Source organism: Pelophylax lessonae (assembly GCF_965119305.1).
Source record: "Pelophylax lessonae genome assembly, chromosome: 1".
In the NCBI taxonomy this organism is placed as follows: Eukaryota; Metazoa; Chordata; class Amphibia; order Anura; family Ranidae; genus Pelophylax; species Pelophylax lessonae.
The window spans coordinates 121537886-121557555 of NC_138768.1; the positions used below are offsets into that span (position 1 = coordinate 121537886).

The following is a 19670-nucleotide window of genomic DNA, read 5'->3' on the forward strand; positions in this document are numbered from 1 at the left end:
TAGAACAGGGACATAAACCAAAAACAGGCAGCGACGTACACCTACACCTGTCGCTGCCACCCTGTCACAGTATATGTACTGTGATGGGTTGGCAAGAGGTTAATTTAATTACCAATGGTATTTGTATTATGAGGCATGAGGGGTTAATGTATTGTCACTGCTGGTCACTCATCTATTAGTGACTGACCAGTGGCAGGTAATTAACCCCTTTGTGCTGCATTAGTGCAACCAGTGTTAATTAACACTGACACTGGTTGCACTAATGCAGCACAAAAGGGGTTAATTAACTGCCACTGGTCAGTCACTAATAGATGAGTGACCAGCAGTGACAATACATTAACCCCTCATGCCTCATAATACTAATAGCATTGGTAAGCTGCCTCAGCTCCCCTCCCCCACTGCCTCAGCGTCCTCCTCCTCGGGTGTCCTCTCCTGCATTCAAAAGTCCCGCCTCTGGCCGGCGGCACCGCCTCTCAATGATGTCCCTACTACTCTGTGCATTATGAATGGACATACTAGGCGGGGGGCGGGGCGAGCGGCCGCTATAGAGAGAACTATTGTGATCCTTCACTGTCAGCTCCTCACGTCTATGTATGAATGAGAACTGAACTGAGCTGACACCGGGCGCGGGGGCGGGCGGAGCGGCCGCTATTAGCTGTGACTATGTGAGAGTTTCACTTCCCTGACAGGCACGTATCTCCGCTGACAAGGAAGAGAAGCTCTCACATAGTCACAGCTAATAGCGGCCGCTCCGCCCGCCCCCCCGCCCGGTGTCAGCTCAGTTCAGTTCTCATTCATACATAGACGTGAGGAGCTGACAGTGAAGGATCACAATAGTTCTCTCTATAGCGGCCGCTCGCCCCGCCCCCCGCCTAGTATGTCCATTCATAATGCACAGAGTAGTAGGGACATTATTAAGAGGCGGACGGCCGGCCAGAGGCGGGACTTTTGAAACCTGCCCTGCGCTGCGCTGCGCCCTCCTCCTTCCCCACGGCGGCCATTTTTATTTTCGGCACTGTTAACCCATTATCGGCCGAAATGAGAGAGGCTCATTTTCGGCCGATAATTTCGGTGGCCGAAATTTCGGTGCATCCCTAGTAAAAATCAAAATTTTTTAACATTTTCGGCCAATTTGTTTTATGCTACATATGTTTGGTAAAAAAAAAAAATCGCAAAAAGCGTATTTTGATTGGTTTGCGCAAAAGTTATCGCGTTTACTAACAAAGGGAAAGATTTTTGTCATTTTTGGTGTTTTTTTTAAACGAGTAATGGCGGCGATCTGCGATTTTTTTTGCGGTACTGCGACATTGCGGCGGACGGATCGGACCCTTGACTGACATTTTTGACACTTTTGGGGGTACTAGTGACATTACTGCAGTAATCAGTGCTATACATATGCACTGTTACTGTAAAAATGACACTGGCAGGGAAGGGGTTAACTGTATTGGAGAGGGAGGGGTTAAGTGTGTCCTAGGGGCGTGTTTCTAACTGTCATGGGACATGTCTCCTATTGTAAAAACAGAGATCAACGGTTCTACATAGTAGAACCGTCTGATCTCCATTTTTACACAGGGGAGAATGACAGGCGGCTTGTTTACATAAGCTGCCCGCCTTTCTCCCGCTCTACCGACGATTGTAGATCGACACGCCCGGACTCCTCTGTGAACGAGCCTCAGCGGGCGCGCGCTCGCCCGCTATTGGCTCAAAACCCGGTGACAGGCTAGCGACGTAGATCTACGTCACTCTGCCTAGCCGGGGCTGACTGCCGCAGTAAATATACTGTGTGCAGTCGGCAAGCGGTTAAATGGCACACCTGCGGGCTTGGCTCCCGAGCCAGACTGTGAGCATCCAACTGGCACAGCACTGGATCGAGATAGGGAAGAAGTATAAAGAGAGGTGGAGGGTGATACAACTAGTGCAACATTTTTTTTACCTTAATGCAGAGAATGCATTCAGGTAAAAATGTCTAGCTTTTAGAACCATTTTAATATGACACACACAAATCATCTCTGGTGCAGCCATTTATTTCCAAGGTTACATCATTATTTATGATATCATCTATTTAAAGTCAAGGAGTTTCAAATGATTCAATTATAAATATACAGTACAAGCATCTGGAAGGTCCAGCTTCTTGTGGGTCAGTATCATGGTATAACTCAGTGTTTCTCAACCTTTTTTTCAGTCAAGGCACACTTTAAAATTATACACAATCTTGTGGCACCCCATTCTAAAATGTAAAAAACTAAACTAATCGTTTTACAAAACTCAGCAACATTCACAAATGTAGGACACCCAACGTTAGAGGTGTTTTAGCCTGCCAAAGCAAATACGCCTTTGCACACTAGTACTGATTAGTATTCCAGTGTTTCTCTTCTCCCCGAGTTTCTCTGACTCACTCAGCTAAGGTGACAGGGGTGGGCAGGGAAGGGGCAAACAATGATGCTTTGCAGGCACCCAATGTCCTCCTTATTGACCGATAATGTCACTGGATGTTAGAACACAGGGGCTAGAAGGTTGTAATGATGCACAATAAAAATCTGTGGCTTTGTTTAAAGAGGAAGTAAAGTCAGTGATTTTTTCTTTTTTGTTACCTGAAAAGTAAAGGCATAATGTGCTAGTTTGCATCGCATATTAGCACATTACGCGACACTTGCCTCCAAACAAAGCAATCGACGTCCCCGATGAAGGCCACATCCATCTTCACCAGTCTTCCTTTCGGATCCGCGGGCTCCGGCTGTGCTACAGGCCAGAACCGCATGACGTCACTCCCGCGCATGCACATGGGAGCCGCCGGTCACAGCACAGGGCTGTGAAGAAACGACACAGCGGCCATTCCTTCAGAGCGCATGCGCTGATTACGTCATCAGAGCACTATGCAGTAAATATCTCCTAAACAGTGCAATTTTAGGAGATAATTACAGTACCTATAGGCTTACCTATAGGTAAAAAGGTCAGGGATGGAGGTTTACAGCCACTTTAACTAAAAGGCTGGCTTAATCCGCTCGCTGGATGGTACACAATTTTTGGGCAAATTTTAGACATTTTGCCAAGGAACTCCTGAAGAAACCTAAAAACACCCTGGTTAAAAACGACTGGAATAACTCTTAACTTGAAGACAAAAGAACATTCCAAGCAACTCCATGAAAATGTAATTTAAAAAAAAAACACAATTCAAGGTATGAATATAAAAAAAGTTTCTAAGTCACTGAATACTATTAAAGTGTTTTAAGAAGTATTTTGAATTTACTATTTAATACATTTTTCTAAAACGAAAATTAACTAATTCTTGCTAGTGTTTTATAATTACGCAATGACATTTTCATGTCTGGGTTAAAAACATTATTACAAAGTAGTTAATACTGATCTTTAGGTGTCCCTCATAATATAGATTCCTTTGTATTGTTTTAGATATTCGGTGAATGCAAACACTACTACACTAATGATTTTTTCACTGTATGCTGTTTTTAAATGCCCAGATTTACTGTAAGTACTGAAAATCTCATATATGTAATAGGTGCTGTGGAATAATTGGACATCATGGCTTTTTATCTGAAGTTAAAGTAAAACTTAAGCCAAAAATAAAAAATAGAGTAAGATAAATAAGATAAAATAACAAAACCAGATTTTGCTGTAATCCTCAAGTACAATCCAGAGATCTCCTCCGCTGTACTCTTATCTGCTCCTAGATGTCCTCAGTCTGATGGTGCCCAGATCATCCTGGAAATGCCCTAGAATGTTACTAGGCAGTGAAAGGAGAAGTTGCACAACTCATCCTTCTGTCATTCTGATTGATTACAATTATTATATTCTTCCTGTCTCCCTATACAGGAACTGCAAGGTAAGGGTAGGGTTAAGCAATTTAAAGGGATTGTAAAGTCAGAAGGTTTTTTTTACCTTAATGCATTCTATGCATTAATATAAAAAGCCTTCTGTGTGCAGCAGCACCCCTCAGCCCCCCTAATACTTACCTCTAGCTCCAGTGATGTTGTAGGAATGTCATGGCCATAAGGGACTCCTCTCTTTGGCTAAAACAGCAGTGCGGCGCCATTGGCGCCTGCTGCTGTCAAAATCAGTCAGCCAATGTGACTAGAAATGGGGCGGGGCTGGGCTGCAGCTCTGTGTCTGAATAGGCACATGGAGCTGTGATTCGGCTTGGGTGCCCCCATAGCAAGCTGCTTGCTGTGGGGGCACCCAACAGGAGGGAGGGACCAGGAGAGCCAAAGAGGGACCCGATAAGAGGAGGATCCAGGCTGCTCTGTGCAAATCCATTGCAACAGAGTAGGTAAGTATAACATGTTTGCTAATTTTAATAATAAAAAAAACAGACTTTACAATCACTTTAAGCATATAAAAGCGTTTTCTTGACTGAGATTTGCGCTTTATATAATCGATCACATGATCTCCTCCAACAGTAGTTTCTGTACATATCCAGCAAGCAACCAATGTAAACAGCGCTATCCGGATTTAGGTGGTACCATAAAAACCTCCACAGATGTAGGAAGCCAGTGATGAGTGAGTATTTTATTAAACAAGGAGTCATTAACCACTAAGCCCCGGAAGATTTTACCCCCTTCCTGACCAGGGGGTATTTTGCGATTCGGCACTGCGTGACTTTAACGGACAATTGCACGGTCGTGCGACGCTGTACCTAAACGAATTTGACGTCCTTTTTTTCCCACAAACAGAGCTTTCGTTTGGTGGTATTTGATCACCTGTGTGATTTTTTGATCACGCGCTATAAACAAAAAAAGAGCGTCAATTTTGCAAACACAACAATATTTTTCACATTTTTTTATATGAAATTCCCCCCAAAAAAAAAAGTGAAAATCAAAATTTTTTAACATTTTCGGCCAATTTGTTTTATGCTACCTATGTTTGGTAAAAAAAAATTGCAAAAAGCGTATTTTGATTGGTTTGCGCAAAAGTTATTGCGTTTACTAAAAAACGGAAAGATTTTTGTCATTTTTGTTGTTTTTCTTTTAATGCGTAATGGCGGCGATCTGCAATTTTTTTTGCGGTACTGCGACATTGCGGCGGACAGATCGGACCCTTGACTGACATTTATGACACTTTTGGGGTTACCAGTGACATTTCTACAGTAATCAGTGCTATACATATGCACTGTTACTGTAAAAATACACTGGCAGTGAAGGGGTTAACTTTGAGAGGGAGGGGCTGTGTGTGTCCCTAGGGGCGTGATTCTAACTGTGATTGGCTGTCTGTTGAGCTGTAGTTACACTGATCAACAGTCCTACATAGTAGAACCGTATGATCGGTGTCTCTACACAGGGGAGAATGACAGGCAGCTTGTTCACACAAGCTGCCTGACTTTCTCCCTCTCCCCCGCCGATCGCAGAGCGAGCGGCGGACATCGGGTCCGCCGGTCACACGCACGGGGAGGTCCGTGACCGCGCGGGAGCGGGAGCGCGCCGCCGGCGGCGCGCGCTCGCTCCCCAGAGCCTCACAGGCTAGTGACGTATATTTACGTCACTTTGCCTGTGAGGGGCTGACCGCCGAAGTAAATCTACTTGCGGCGGTCGGCAAGTGGTTAAAATAAAAGGTTAAAATAATGATACCAAGTCGGTGTGGACTGATGGAGCTTGGCCAATGTCTGCTAAGTCCGGTGAATGGGATGGAAAGAGCCACTGGAGTGTGGTAACCACTAAAAAAAAACTATGGTATGATGCACTCTCATGCTGGTAAGCAAACACCAATAAAGGCACAGCATACATAGCATGCATAAGGGTAGGCTATATTTACATAATGGGAGGTCCTCATTGAGGCCACAAGGGGACAAAGAACCGAATTTGAAGATCCAAAAAGTCTCCCTCTTGCACAGGAGGGAGAATCTTTCATTTGTGGTCAGTGTGCATTTGGGAATGGCCTCAATCGCCATGAACTCCAGGCAACTGATGTCCTCCTTGTGTGCCTGTAGGAAATGGTGAGGAACACTGTTTTTCACAGCCTTTTTGGATAAGTCTTCAATGCCCACTATGTTTCCTTTTATACAAATATTTAATAATACTAATTTTGTTATATACATGGAGTTTTCTTAACTAATGTTTTTATAATGATTCAAGCAATAGATATACCAAACTGTGATATCTTTCTATAATCTTACTGTCATCCAATCTGTTTTCTTTTTCTCTTCTTTTGCATATATATATATATATATATATATATATACACATACACAGTGGCGGCTGGTGCTCCATGGGTCGGGGGGCGGCAGGCGGGCCACACCATACCCCCCCCCCGGACCACACCCGCTCGCACTCGTACTCTCAGGACCCGATTCCTGATTGGCTGGGAGGAGGATCTGTGTGATAATAACGAATATTAATTCGCTATTGTCACACAACTGGGTGGGCTTGGGGTGCAGTGCTCTGCGACCCCAGACCACCCTTTTTTGAAGCCTATTGGCTCTAATCACGTGCTTAAAAAAAAAAAAAAAACATTGGAATCCATGTGTCCGGCGCCCTGCATGTAGATTAGGGGGCCGGTCGCATGGATGAGGGGGTGGTGCCCCTGTGCTCCCAATGCACCAGCCGCAACTGTATATATACTGTATACTGTATATATATATACACACCGTTTTATCATTTTCATTATGTAAACGATGGCTTTGCATGATGCATGATACATGTTATTAGTGCTGTATACAGCCAAGGGCCCTGAGCAGATGGTGATGGGTTAGTTGGCTCTACCCACTCCCATCCATGGCTTTTAAATATCATTATTGCTCTCAATTCCGTGACTTGAGAAAGTGCAACGCTCCCCCTTGCATTCCAGGCTGGTTGGATTGGCTTCCAGTCCCGGTTTTGGCCCTTCTGTTCCTGAGTTGTGGTGACGACACGAGAGATCGCTGACGGGTTCCGGCTCAGCTCCCAAACGCCCGTGGCTCAGCATAGCAGCTGGTTACCACACTACAGTGGTCCTTTTCATCCCATCCACTGGCTTTAGCAGACATTGTCCAGCTCCATCTGTCCCCACCGTCTTGGTATATCTATTTTAACCTTTTATATCAATGACTCCCTGTTTAATAAAATACTCAGACTCATCACTGGCTTCCTACATCAATGGAGGTTTTTATGGTACCACCTACATTTGGATAGCGCTGTTTACATTGGTGGCTTGCTTGATAATCATTACATGTACTAACTCTGACGGCTGCACCGGATTGGTTTGAGATAGTGTACAGTGTTGCAGAGCCTAGTGCTTTGGATATCTTGCTCTGTACATATCCAGGCAATGGCAAAGGGCAGTATAGAGTGACAACAGATATGGAGGTCAGAAAGGTGAAGTTTAAATGTAAAATAGCATGTTTTATCACTATATGAAGCTTGGCTAAAGATAGAAAATGTGACTACTGTGGAGTAAAAGCTTGCTTGACAATCAAACATTTTGATCTTTCCTTCGTACCACTCCACTGAAGCTCAACAGTGACAGAAATCAAAGTCCCATTGGAAATGGTAAGGGAAAAATAAATGCAGATCCTGTACCGAACTATTGCTGAAAAGCTACTTCAAAGTTCTCATTACATTTCACAAGTCAAAACGTCACTCAGAGATTGACAAGAGTCATTATTAGGAAGAAATACAAGTTGACATATTTTACAATGATCAGGTCTAACTTATGATTTAATTGTAATTTACTTTAATTAAGGCGCCATATCAGCAGGGAAGACATGGAACTCTTATACATGCTTCTCTCTCTCTGTGTGAGTTCCCATAATGGCATTTAATTACTGGGTAAATGCTTTACGACACATTCATTTAATTAACAGCCTATATGTAAGAGACCCCAAGTGGCATGATGCAGATTACAAAGCAGAGAAAAAAGTTAACGGGATTGGTAATTTGAAGCCATTGGGGGTTACTAACAAAGTGCTAACATACATTCACCCCTAGCAAACAACATTAACAAAGGGCTTCAATCACATTCTGTACCAGTCCTGCTGTAAGCACGCCCTCATTTTATTCTAATGCAATTAATCTGCACACTATTAAAGGCTGACCATAAATGACCAGACTTCTCCAAGAAAATGAAGGCCAGGGATAAATTTGCATTCCACAGATCGCATGAAAACCTGGTAACCAAATAAATTTAAAGATGTGGTATATAACTGGTCATTACCTCCTTTCCTATCAGCCAGGTAAACGGGCCATACATGGATCAAATTTGACTGGATCAGAAGGGACCATCCTAATTTCGATCCATGTATGGCCAAACTGATTGTTCTCAAGTAGGGAAAGCAAAGCATTTAGAAGCATGCACAAAATGAACTGTAAAGGGCAAGGGAGCTCTCTCAAATTATAAGATTTAGAGGCACACTTGGGCTTCCAGAGGTGAAGAATGAGACAGCGCACACTGAAGTGTTCAAAACTTTTCTTGGGGATGGAAAAAATGTATGCCTGGGTTGTGTCCAGGACAAGGGCCAGATATTCCATTGAGTGCTCAGGCTTCAGGGTCAACTTCTTGAGATTGAGATTCCAGTCAAAGTCCTGCAATACTGTCTGCTGTACATTGGTCCTGAGGCCTTCAAGCAATTGCTTCTGCAGAAGGAGGTTGTCCAGATAACCCAGAATGAATATCACTCTGACTCACAGAAGAGCCAAAACTGGGACCAGCACCTTGTCAATGGTGCTGTTGCTAGGTCAAAGGTCAGAGCCACAAACTAAAAATGTTGTCTACCTACCGCAAACAGTAGGTGTTGCTGATAAGGCAGAAACATAGGGTTGTAGGAAGTGTCCTTGCACAACAGTATATTGTCCACTGGTACAGTACACCAGGCCCCACAGCAGGGACTGCCCACTTTTTGTGGAAACTATCTTTCATCGGGTATAACTGCATGAACTGCTTAGGGGCACAAATAACGTGTCTAGATGGGCCCAGTCCTTGTACAGATATGCTTCAGTATGAGGATGCAGCAGGAGGAAATTGGTTTGTTAGGGTGCTTTCCAAGACCCCTGTACTGATACTTTAGGGCCTGAAGGTTCCAGAAATGACAGTTTTAACTTCTTATGTACCACCTCTGTGAGACCACTCGTTGTGGATCTTCAAAGGAACTCTCTTCCTCAGGCTCTGCCACCTCCTCCTCATTTTACCTAAACAAGAATGGTGGGGGAGAGTCACAAGGTAGCTACTGTGGGGTTAGAGATCTGGATCTCCTACCTTAATCTCTCCTCAAATATCCACCAGCTGTTCGAACACAGTGGAAATGGTTACTGAGAATTCCTCCTTGGACACAAAGGTCTCTAAGGTCAAAGCTCCTAAAGGAGTTAGTGCCAAACTGGATTTTGCCTGAAAGCCAGAATGTATGTAAGGAAGACTGTCTCCCAAAATCAAGGAACCTAGTCCTCTTGATCCCCATCTCCCTAGTGCCAGATCCACCATGTCTGCAAAACTCACAAGGGGGCTGAACACTCAAAATCATTAGCGCTAGCACCAATAAGGGAGGGGAGGTGGCCCTAAAGGCCATATTTGGTAAATTACATCCCAGGCCCTTGTTATGTCTAGCTCATGGATGCAGTTAACTGGGTGCATATATATATATATATATATATATATACACACACTTTATATATATATATACACACACACTTTGAAAACACATCCGATCTCAATGGGGAAAAATATCATGCTGAATATCTATACTGATATGGAATGGATAATGTGTTAGGAGCAAAAGGATGCCACATTGTTGAATGGAAATAACAATTCTCAACCTACAGAGGGCTGAACTCAAAGACACCCCCAAAAATCAAAGTGAAAAGAATGATGCAGCAGGCTAGTCCATTTTGCTGAAATTTCATTGTGGCCACTCAAAATGGTACTCAATAGTTTGTATGGCCCCCACGTGCTTGTATGCTTTGCTTGCAACTTCGGGGCATGCTCCTAATGAGACGAGGGATGGTGTCCTGGTGTATTTCCTTCCAGATCTGGACCAGGGCATCACTGAGCTCATAAACAGACTGAGGTGATCCTGGTGGCGTCGGATGGACGGAAACATTATGTCCCAGAGGTGTTCTGTTGGATTTAGGTCCGGCGAGAGTGGGGGCCATTCAATGGAATCAATTATTTAATTCTCCAGGAACTAGCTGTATATTCTCGCCACAGAAGGTCGGGCATTGTGGTGCACCAGGAGGAGCCTAGGACCCACAACACACACATATATATCAGGGATGCACCAATACCAAGCATTTGCACGAGTATCGGTACTCGCCCAAATGCTCCCATTACCAAAATTTTTGCGGTGTGATTTGCGCCAATACAAAACGAGTGGGCGAAAAATCACACTGCAAAGAATTTGTGCGATTCTTGTCTAAATTGCATTTGATTTTCCCCACTGCTCCTGAGTCTGGGTGTATAGCAAGAGAAAAGCGCCATCTAGTGGGCAGTTTAAAAAATGTTAGAACTCACAGTACATATCTGGTCACATGCAAAATAATCTGTATACGTGCCCCGGTCTGCAGATGATAGCAAATCATGGCCAAAGTAGGTGCTCACAGGACTGGAGGAGATGTAGAAGCGTTCTGTTCCCAAGCTGAAATCACTTCTGCACTATACCCACTAGGTTCCAGAGCTTCTCCTCCAGCCCTGTGAGTACCTCTAGTGGCCCTGATTTGCTATCATCGGTGCACCGAGACACCTATGTAGAATATTTGGCATGTGGTCAGATATGTACTGTGAGTTCTAAGATTTTTTTATACTGCCCACTAGATGGCGCTTTTTCCTTTCTATACACACACACCCACAAGAGCAGTGGGAGGGGAAATCACACCACATTCCTGTACAAATCACATGTGATTCTTTGCCGCGAGATTTGGGCCCATTCATTTTGTATTGATGCATTTCGCACTGCGAAGTATCGGTACTCGGTAATGCTGATAAAAAAACGCTATCAGTGCAAATCTAATAGTGACACATCGGGTTTCTTAGCTCAAAGGTAGTTCCAAAGCAGTGAGTTTACCAGATATTGTTTTCAGGGCTTTCCTGCCCACTTTTATTTAAAAGTCAAAATGTATACATTATATACATATATACAGTGGGTACGGAAAGTATTCAGACCCCCTTAAATTTTTCACTCTTTGTTATATTGCAGCCATTTGCTAAAATCATTTAAGTTCATTCTTCTTCCTCATGAATGTACACATAGCACCCCATACTGACAGAAAAACACAGAATTGTTGACATTGTTGCAGATTTATTAAAAAAGAAAAACTGAAATATCACATGGTCCTAAGTATTCAGACCCTTTGCTCAGTATTTAGTAGAAGCCCCCTTTTGATCTAATACAGCCAGGAGTCTTTTTGGGAAAGATGCAACAAGTCTTTCACACCTGGATTTGGGGATCCTCTGCCATTCCTCCTTGCAGATCCTCTCCAGTTCTGTCAGGTTGGATGGTAAACGTTGGTGGACAGCCATTTTTAGGTCTCTCCAGAGATGCTCAATTGGGTTTAAGTCAGGGCTCTGGCTGGGCTATTCAAGAACAGTCACGGAGTTGTTGTGAAGCCACTCCTTCGTTATTTTAGCTGTGTGCTTAGGGTCATTGTCTTGTTGGAAGTTAAATCTTCGGCCCAGTCTGAGGTCCAGAGCACTCTGGAGAAGGTTTTTGTCCAGGATATCCCTGTACTTGGCCGCATTCATCTTTCCCTCGATTGCAACCAGTCGTCCTGTCCCTGCAGCTGAAAAACACCCCCACAGCATGATGCTGCCACCACCATGCTTCAGTGTTGGGACTGTATTGGACAGGTGATGAGCAGTGCCTGGTTTTCTCCACACATACGGCTTAGAACTAAGGCCAAAAAGTTCTATTTTGGTCTCATCAGACCAGAGAATCTTATTTTTCACCATCTTGGAGTCCTTCAGGTGTTTTTTAGCAAACTCCATGCGGGCTTTCATGTGTCTTACACTGAGGAGAGGCTTCCGTCGGGCCACTCTGCCATAAAGCCCCGACTGGTGGAGGGCTGCAGTGATGGTTGACTTTCTACAACTTTCTCCCATCTCCTGACTGCATCTCTGGAGCTCAGCCACAGTGAACTTTGGGTTCTTCTTTACCTCTCTCACCAAGGCTCTTCTCCCCCGATAGCTCAGTTTGGCCGGACGGCCAGCTCTAGGAAGGGTTCTGGCTGTCCCAAACGTCTTCCATTTGAGGATTATGGAGGCCACTGTGCTCTTAGGAACCTTAAGTGCAGCAGAAATCTTTTTGTAACCTTGGCCAGATCTGTGCCTTGGCACGATTCTGTCTCTGAGCTCTTCAGGCAGTTCCTTTGACCTCATGATTCTCATTTGCTCTGACATGCATTGTTATCTGGAAGGTCTTATATAGACAGGTGTGTGGCTTTCCTAATCAAGTCCAATCAGTATAATCAAACACAGCTGGACTCAAATGAAGGTGTAGAACCATCTCAAGGATGATCAGAAGAAATGGAAAGCACCTGAGTTAAATATATGAGTGTCACAGCAAAGGGTCTGAATACTTAGGACCATGTGATATTTCAGTTTTTCTTTTTTAATAAATCTGCAACAATGTCAACAATTCTGTGTTTTTCTGTCAGTATGGGGTGCTATGTGTACATTCATGAGGAAGAAGAATGAACCTAAATGATTTTAGCAAATGGCTGCAATATAACAAAGAGTGAAAAATGTAAGGGGGTCTGAATACTTTCCGTACCCACTGTATATATCCAGAGCTATTTAATACTTATCATAGATTGAAAACATTTTCCACGATCGACAAGTGTTCCATTTAATTCATGGTGTTCTGTGGACATGAGGAACAAGCCACAGGACAGTGCGCTTTCCATGAGCAGCTGATTGTCAGATCCTATTTAACCTTGTCCAAAATAACAGCGACATACAATTTGAAGTTATTGTGATGTCTTATACTACTATGGCTTTGATTTTATATAAACATAGCTCAAAGCCAGAAAAGTGTAAGTGGCATTTTTTGTTCTCTCTTAACACTTTGCAAATATTAAACAGCAAAATCATTGAAAGCCATCCATTTCCACATTTCTGTTAATTAAATGGTTAGCTAGCAGGTTTAATGTCTGCCTACACAAACACCCAGCCGAATGACAAGTGCATCCCACAAACAGCAAGAATGGCACAATTGCCGTGTACAGTATGAGCCTCTCAGCAGAGTCTAAAATTCCTAAATCAGCTTTCTGTAAACTGTTTTAATTATTATGGAGAAGATGAAGTCAGAAAGTAGTAATTAATAAACTTCAAATTGTATAATTGCAGAGCTTTCGTTATACAGTTGGATTCTTGATTGCGGAATCTGTAAGGCCCTGTGTGCTTGCTAGTCTGCTAAAGATGGTGACTGACGTCAGAAAATAAGTATGCAGGGAAAAGATGCTAGCGGAGATGCAATATTCGTCTTGCTTTCAAAATGACTTGCTCTAGGGGGCTTGTGGCTCTTTCAGAAGAGTGAACAAACAAATCCAAAGATGTTTAAGCAGTTAAACCTCTGAATTAACATGACAAGATAAGATGACTGATGAATGAGCAAAGGCTGACAGCTACAGGTTATGGGATAACTGTGCAGGCATGAATGTAGACGTTGAACAAAACATTACTCATCATTGTAATGCATCAGACAGCAAGCATCACTAATATAAAAAATGTGCTGGCCAACCACGAAGATTTCTAGTCCCTAAATATGATCTGTTAACTCCACTGACAAGCTGCTCATGATAAAACAATTATACATTATTTCGCAAATGTCACAAGATCTTCTCATTTCATCAATTTCATTAATCTCCTTTCTCAAGGAGATTATCATTTAATAAGTTAATTGTATCTATAGCCTCACAAAACTCATTTTTTATTTTGGATAGAGCGCAGAACAGTCAAAACCTGTTTGTGTAGCCCTGTTCAGCAGTGTAAATTTTGGCAGCAAATTTCAATTTAGTTTTAGTCTTAGGACTAAAATTTCATTTTAGTTTTAGTCCCATTTTAGTCTTCTGCAAGTGTTTTAATTTTAGTCGTATTTAGTCAACTAAAACTCCAGTACATTTTAGTCGACTAAAACTCATTTTAGTTATCTATAATCGAATGGGTGTAGTTCAATTGTAATTTGTAATGCATTATTTAAGCATTTCTCTACAATTTCCAAACTCATTATATACTACTGCTGGTCCTGGACTTAAAAATCTAATGTTATTATTTATGGTATTAAGCTTTGAGCATGTACCAGTGTTAATTTTGGCAGCACATTTCGATTTAGTTTTAGTTATAGTCTTTTGACTAAAATGCCATTTTAGTTTTAGTCGTATTTTAGTCTTAAGACTAAAATGCCATTTTAGTTTTAGTCGTATTTTAGTCATCTGAATTGTTTTAGTTTTAGTCGTATTTCAGTCGCCTAAAATGTTAATTTAGTCGACGAAAACGTTTTAGTCGGTTTTAGTCGACGAAATTAACACTGCTGTTCAGAAGCGTTTCTCTTACATGCTGGCTAGTGATGACTTTGTTATATGGACAGGAAGAGAAATTCACCCTGAAAGGTAAAAAATGGAAAAAAAAAATAAAAGAGTAGGGGAAGACTGGAAAAGTCATTATCCATTTCCTCCCATTTCCAGCTACACTGACATTTATTGTCACCAGAACAGGAAGAGAAGAGAAATCTTTCTATCAGGACACAGCAAGAATGGTGTTTTACAGAACACATATCAAAAATATCTAAGAGAAAACTAGAAAATTATTGTGTGTAACATTTGAAAAGCAAAATTAGTGAAGAAAGCGGAAAAATATTTTATACATTGCAGCCTACCAAAACTTAGATGTGGTATCTGCGTTAGATTTGTATTTTTTACCTGTTGATCCAGCCATATACACAATACATCTCCTGTCATATGGTGGCTATGCTGACTCCTCCACTACCTATAGAGGAGCAATGTAGCCACTCTTAAACAGCAGCATTATCTACAGAGAGCAGTGTTAGACTGACTTTAAATAAGCGACTAACAAGTTAAAGTTTAGCTCCACCTAACACGTTTTAAGCAGTTAGAGAATTTTTTTTAATTTTTTTCACTTTTGGAATAACGGTTCTAACAACATTATTAAAGCAGAGTTCCACCCAAAAGTGGAACTTACACTCTTTTGTTTCCTCCCCCCCCCTCCGGTGCCACATTTGGCACCTTTCAGGGGGAAGGGGCGGAATGGGTACCGGTTTTTGACAGGTACCCTTCCCCACTTCCAGGATACGGCGCTGCGGCACCGTCCCTCGGAAGTTCGGCCCCCTCCTCCCCCCTCTGCCGCCGTGCCAATAGGATTTCACAGTGCGCTTGGCGCATGCGCAGTAGGGACCTGCCCGTGAAGCTGCAAGGCTTCACTGCTGGGTTCCCTTACCGGCAATGGCGGAGGCAGCACCCGATAGCCGATGGATACATCGGCTGCGGTGCCGACATCGCTGGACTCCAGGACAGGTAAGTGTCCTAATATTAAAAGTCAGCAGCTACAGTATGTGTAGCTGCTGACGTTTAATTTTTGGAGGGGGAGGCGGAACTCCGCTTTAAAAAACGGAATATTGTAGGCACCCTGTCAGTGTTAAATGGTTTGTTCTAACCCTCCACGGGCTTGTTCAATTGTGCGGTGCTCTCTGAAGAGCAATCCATGTTCAGATCACCCTTCAGATAGCGTTTTACAAACAATGAGGTGTTGTATTGCCTACCCACTGCCTGCTTTAACCCTTTGATCCCTGCACTAGCATGCCACAATTGTGTCAAAAGTGATAGGGGGTATAAGCATTGTGGCTGCAGCTTTTGCACACCTCCAGCCACTGCAACTAAAGTGGGTAGAAAAAGCATGGCACAACAGAGTTTTACCACCCTGCAACCTCATGTGTGAATGAGCCCTTACTGTTATATTTTTCTTGAAAACTTGATCTGCTGAAGAAAAATGAAAAATAGGCATACTGCTGTAATAGATAATGGGATGCAAGACTTTAGGTTCACCTAAAACATCACAGAATTCTGGCTACTGAAAGCAATTTCTCGTAATAAAAAATGTACTTCTCTTGAATATTTTTGTATGAGGATTAGGGATTGTCCCAGTTTTTGAGTCCACTCCCATGCACATTTTGCATTGGGGGTTCTGAGTAACACAATTGGTATGGTATCTCTAAATATCTACACAAGCGTGTTTCTTTGCACCAACTAAAATTCAGCATAAGATGTGCAGTTGTTATTAGTTGTGGATTCCCTACGTCATGTTCTATCACTTACTATTCTCTTCCTTTTATCTTGTTCAGTAGGGGGTTCATCATCTTCTTTCACCTGGGTGTCCTGAGGCTCATTATGTGACATTATCAGGCAACTAGAAACATAAGACAGTAATTTGATTAGTTTCACTGCAAAAATCATATGGGCATTCTGTGAAACTCTATTTTCTATCACCATTACATTCTCTAAGTTATGACAGCATTTTCTGCAATGCTATATTAATAAGGGACATCACAAAATAAGAATACTTGGGTTAACATAATTTAATTCACAGAAAAAAAAGTGATAAGGTTCTGCCTATTAAATTTTATAAATTTTTCAATTATTTTATTTATAATTGTTTGCTATTTTACAATACTGCCTCACAAACATTTTTGTATAGCAAGATAACACAAAACATATGAACTGCAAAAGGTCAACATCTCAATAATTAACCAAATATGTGCATTATTTCGGCAGCTCCAGAGTAATAAAATATTAAAAAATTCTCACAAACTCCATACTGACAAAAAGAAAATGTCTTGAGCAAAGAAGTCAAAAGCACAATTGTTACCTCCTCTGAAAGGTCTTGCACGTGCTACACCAATTATTTTCAGTATGGAAAGTTCAAGAACTTCTCATTAATAAACTAGATCCCTTAATGAATAACAAAATATAATCATTTTATAACATTGTCTATAATAATACTGCACATTATTACCAGAAGCAGATGCAATGTGATCATAATGAAGTCCTCAGGGACAAATGAGCGTGTTTAATAAACTCATCAACCTCGAGATGTCATCTCGTGTATAAATGGTGAAGAATCTATTTTCTTGTAATGATCCTCGTTGCCACAATTAAAGTATAGGTGGACCCTCACCTTGTAAAACAACCCATCCAGTTTCAAATAGAAATGAAAGGTAACATAATTTGTGTATATATATATATATATATATATATATATATATATATATATATATATATATATCTCTATATATCTATATATATATAAAAATACCTTTTTCTATGGGTGATCATATGACATCTGTTCTCAACTGCATGAGAGCTTGGGTCAAGACTGCAGGAGGCAGAGAAACGGCAATACAAAAATCTTGCAAGAGATTAACTGTAGAGGGGGCAGTGTTAGCACAAGTTTTAGCGACTGGACAGGCAGGCTGTTCTCCCAGCACAGCCAGAAAACTGACCATGCTGGAAAGGATGTGCTTCCATGCCTAGCATGGTCAGTCTTTTAAATAGGAATACAGAGGGACTGGCAGGATCACCAGAGATTTCAAACAAAGTAAAAAATACAAAGAGAACTGGATACTTTTTAACACAAGCACATATTACAACATACACATATCAGGAATATGAAATATTGGGGTAATATACCCTTTAACTAATAATTTTGTGTAACTGAAAATATTACACCAAACTGGTTTTGGTAACTGCTTGGCATAAACTTCCTAGGGAGAACATTACAGAGCATAAATTGCCTTCTGATGCCCCAGTTGTGGTTCATGAGCTCAGACATTCCTCTATAAAGAGGACCAATACAAAGGGATTCAGAGGCCTGTAGTTGTCAGATTAGGCAAATGCCTAATCTGTTTGAGCTAGAGAAAGAGGAGGAGGCGGCAAAATCAGGGGACTGTCATAACCGTGATATCTTCATAAGGAGTATCTGGCTTTTAAAGAAAATTAAATATATAACTGAACAAAATGCAAAATATATCAGATCCCCCTCGAATGCATTTAAGAGGGAAATACTTACAGTATATAGGAGACAATTGCAGGTGGGATTGTGGACAGTGTGTCTATGTTTTATGACTCATGTGGAGAAAACAAACTTTGTGTTTTCTCATAATTTTAATAAGTTCTGTCCTACGTTGTGCAGCCTGGTGGGTTTGAAGAGCTTTAGATGGGATGAAGCCTCTTTTCCTTGGTCCACATCTTACCAGGTAGGCTTGGACAACTTTCGTGGACTTAACTGTGCATGAGCCTTTGTAAATGCGAGCCAACACCCTGTTAGTCAGAAGATGTCCTTAATTTAGTTAGTGGCTCAGAAGAACGGATGTTTTGTTTGTTTTATGCTATGGACTTACCATACAAAACCCTCCTGCATTCAAAACTTTGTTTGATTGCTGTGTTGCTGAACAAAAGTGCAGGACAAACCTTCTTAGACTGTTCCTGTGTGTCCTTGTCTCATGCGTGGTTTGCCACAGCCAATACCAGTTGAGCATGTCCACCTTAGAAATTGGTGTTTAGATGCAGACAATGCCTTAAAGAGACAGAGACTCACTGCTGAACAAAATGGAATAGCTTAAAGAACAGCTAATACTGGCAAATGTTAAACAGCAAGCGGGTGAAAAGTTCAAGTGCCCCACAGGCTACTGTAGCCCATCGGGCCTCCCTCCTTAGGGAACAAGATGTGGAGAGGTTGGTGATTACCCATTCTCGCACAAGGATGTGTTGGATCTGGCCCATTCTTATGTTTTGGGTGGTCATTTAGGGGTAGAACAAAAAAAACAAAGATTGAATTGAACAGCATTTAATTAAAAAAAAAATAAACAAACATCACTATACTTACCTGCTCTTTGCAAAGCAATGGCACAGAGTGGCCCTGAGCCCCCTCTTCTCGTGTCCCCCACTGGCGCTCGTGGCTCCTCACGGGAAGTCGCTTCCCAAGGGGGGCACTTATTCGTGTTCGCTCCTGAGCCCCGCTGCTGTGTCCATTGACATAGACAGCTGGACTCTCGCTCCCTCATCATTGGTTTTGCTTGACAGTACTGGGAGCCAATGGCCAATGGCTCCCAGTGCCCCAGCAAAGCCAGTGAGACACAGAAGTTAGGGGGGAGAAGAGCTGCAGGCAGCACTGGATCGAGTGAGAGCTCCGGTAAGTAAAAAGGGGGGGCAAATCCGATGCCTAAACAAGGAGTGCTTTAATTTAATAAATTTTTAGGCTTTAGAACCACAGCAAAGCAGTTGGGAAGAATTGAAAATCTTCCCATAGGTGTCAAAAATATTGCACCCCAACCAAATTATTGAAGTCTGCTGGTACCATTGCCTATAATTGAGGACCCTTTAGAGATGATTTCTATGCATCTTCTTGAGCCACTGCAACATATAATCGGTGGTCCTTGACCCAGAAGTAATGCCACTCAACACGTTCTCCAAGGTTATAGTGAAAAGGCTGTTCCACGGGATCTCTTGTGCCAGTATTCCTAAAGACATTTTGACAGACAAATCAGTCTAACAGGACCCTTAAAAGTATGCTAAAATGTGGTTGATAAGTATTGAACAGACTAGGACTTCCTGTTACTATTATTGTTTGCAAAAAGGGAAGTGCCACAGTCCTCTACAGGGTTTTCTCTGTTTAAATTTTTCCATGGTACTAATCCCCAGTGACTCCTGAATGCACCCTTGGAAACATGGAAGCAAGAGGTTGCACCTCACAAAAGC

At 42.2% G+C, this 19670-nt stretch overlaps 1 protein-coding gene across 1 annotated transcript in view; it reads right to left on the reverse strand.

Moving 5' to 3' along the window:
- IPO11 (importin 11) overlaps nucleotides 1–19670 on the reverse strand; it is a 926630-nt gene that overhangs the window by 144980 nt on the left and 761980 nt on the right. Inside the window, exon 28 of the mRNA XM_082270245.1 lies at nucleotides 16233–16323. Within this exon, the coding sequence (XP_082126371.1) occupies nucleotides 16233–16323 (91 nt within the window). The remainder of the gene's footprint in view (nucleotides 1–16232; nucleotides 16324–19670) is intronic.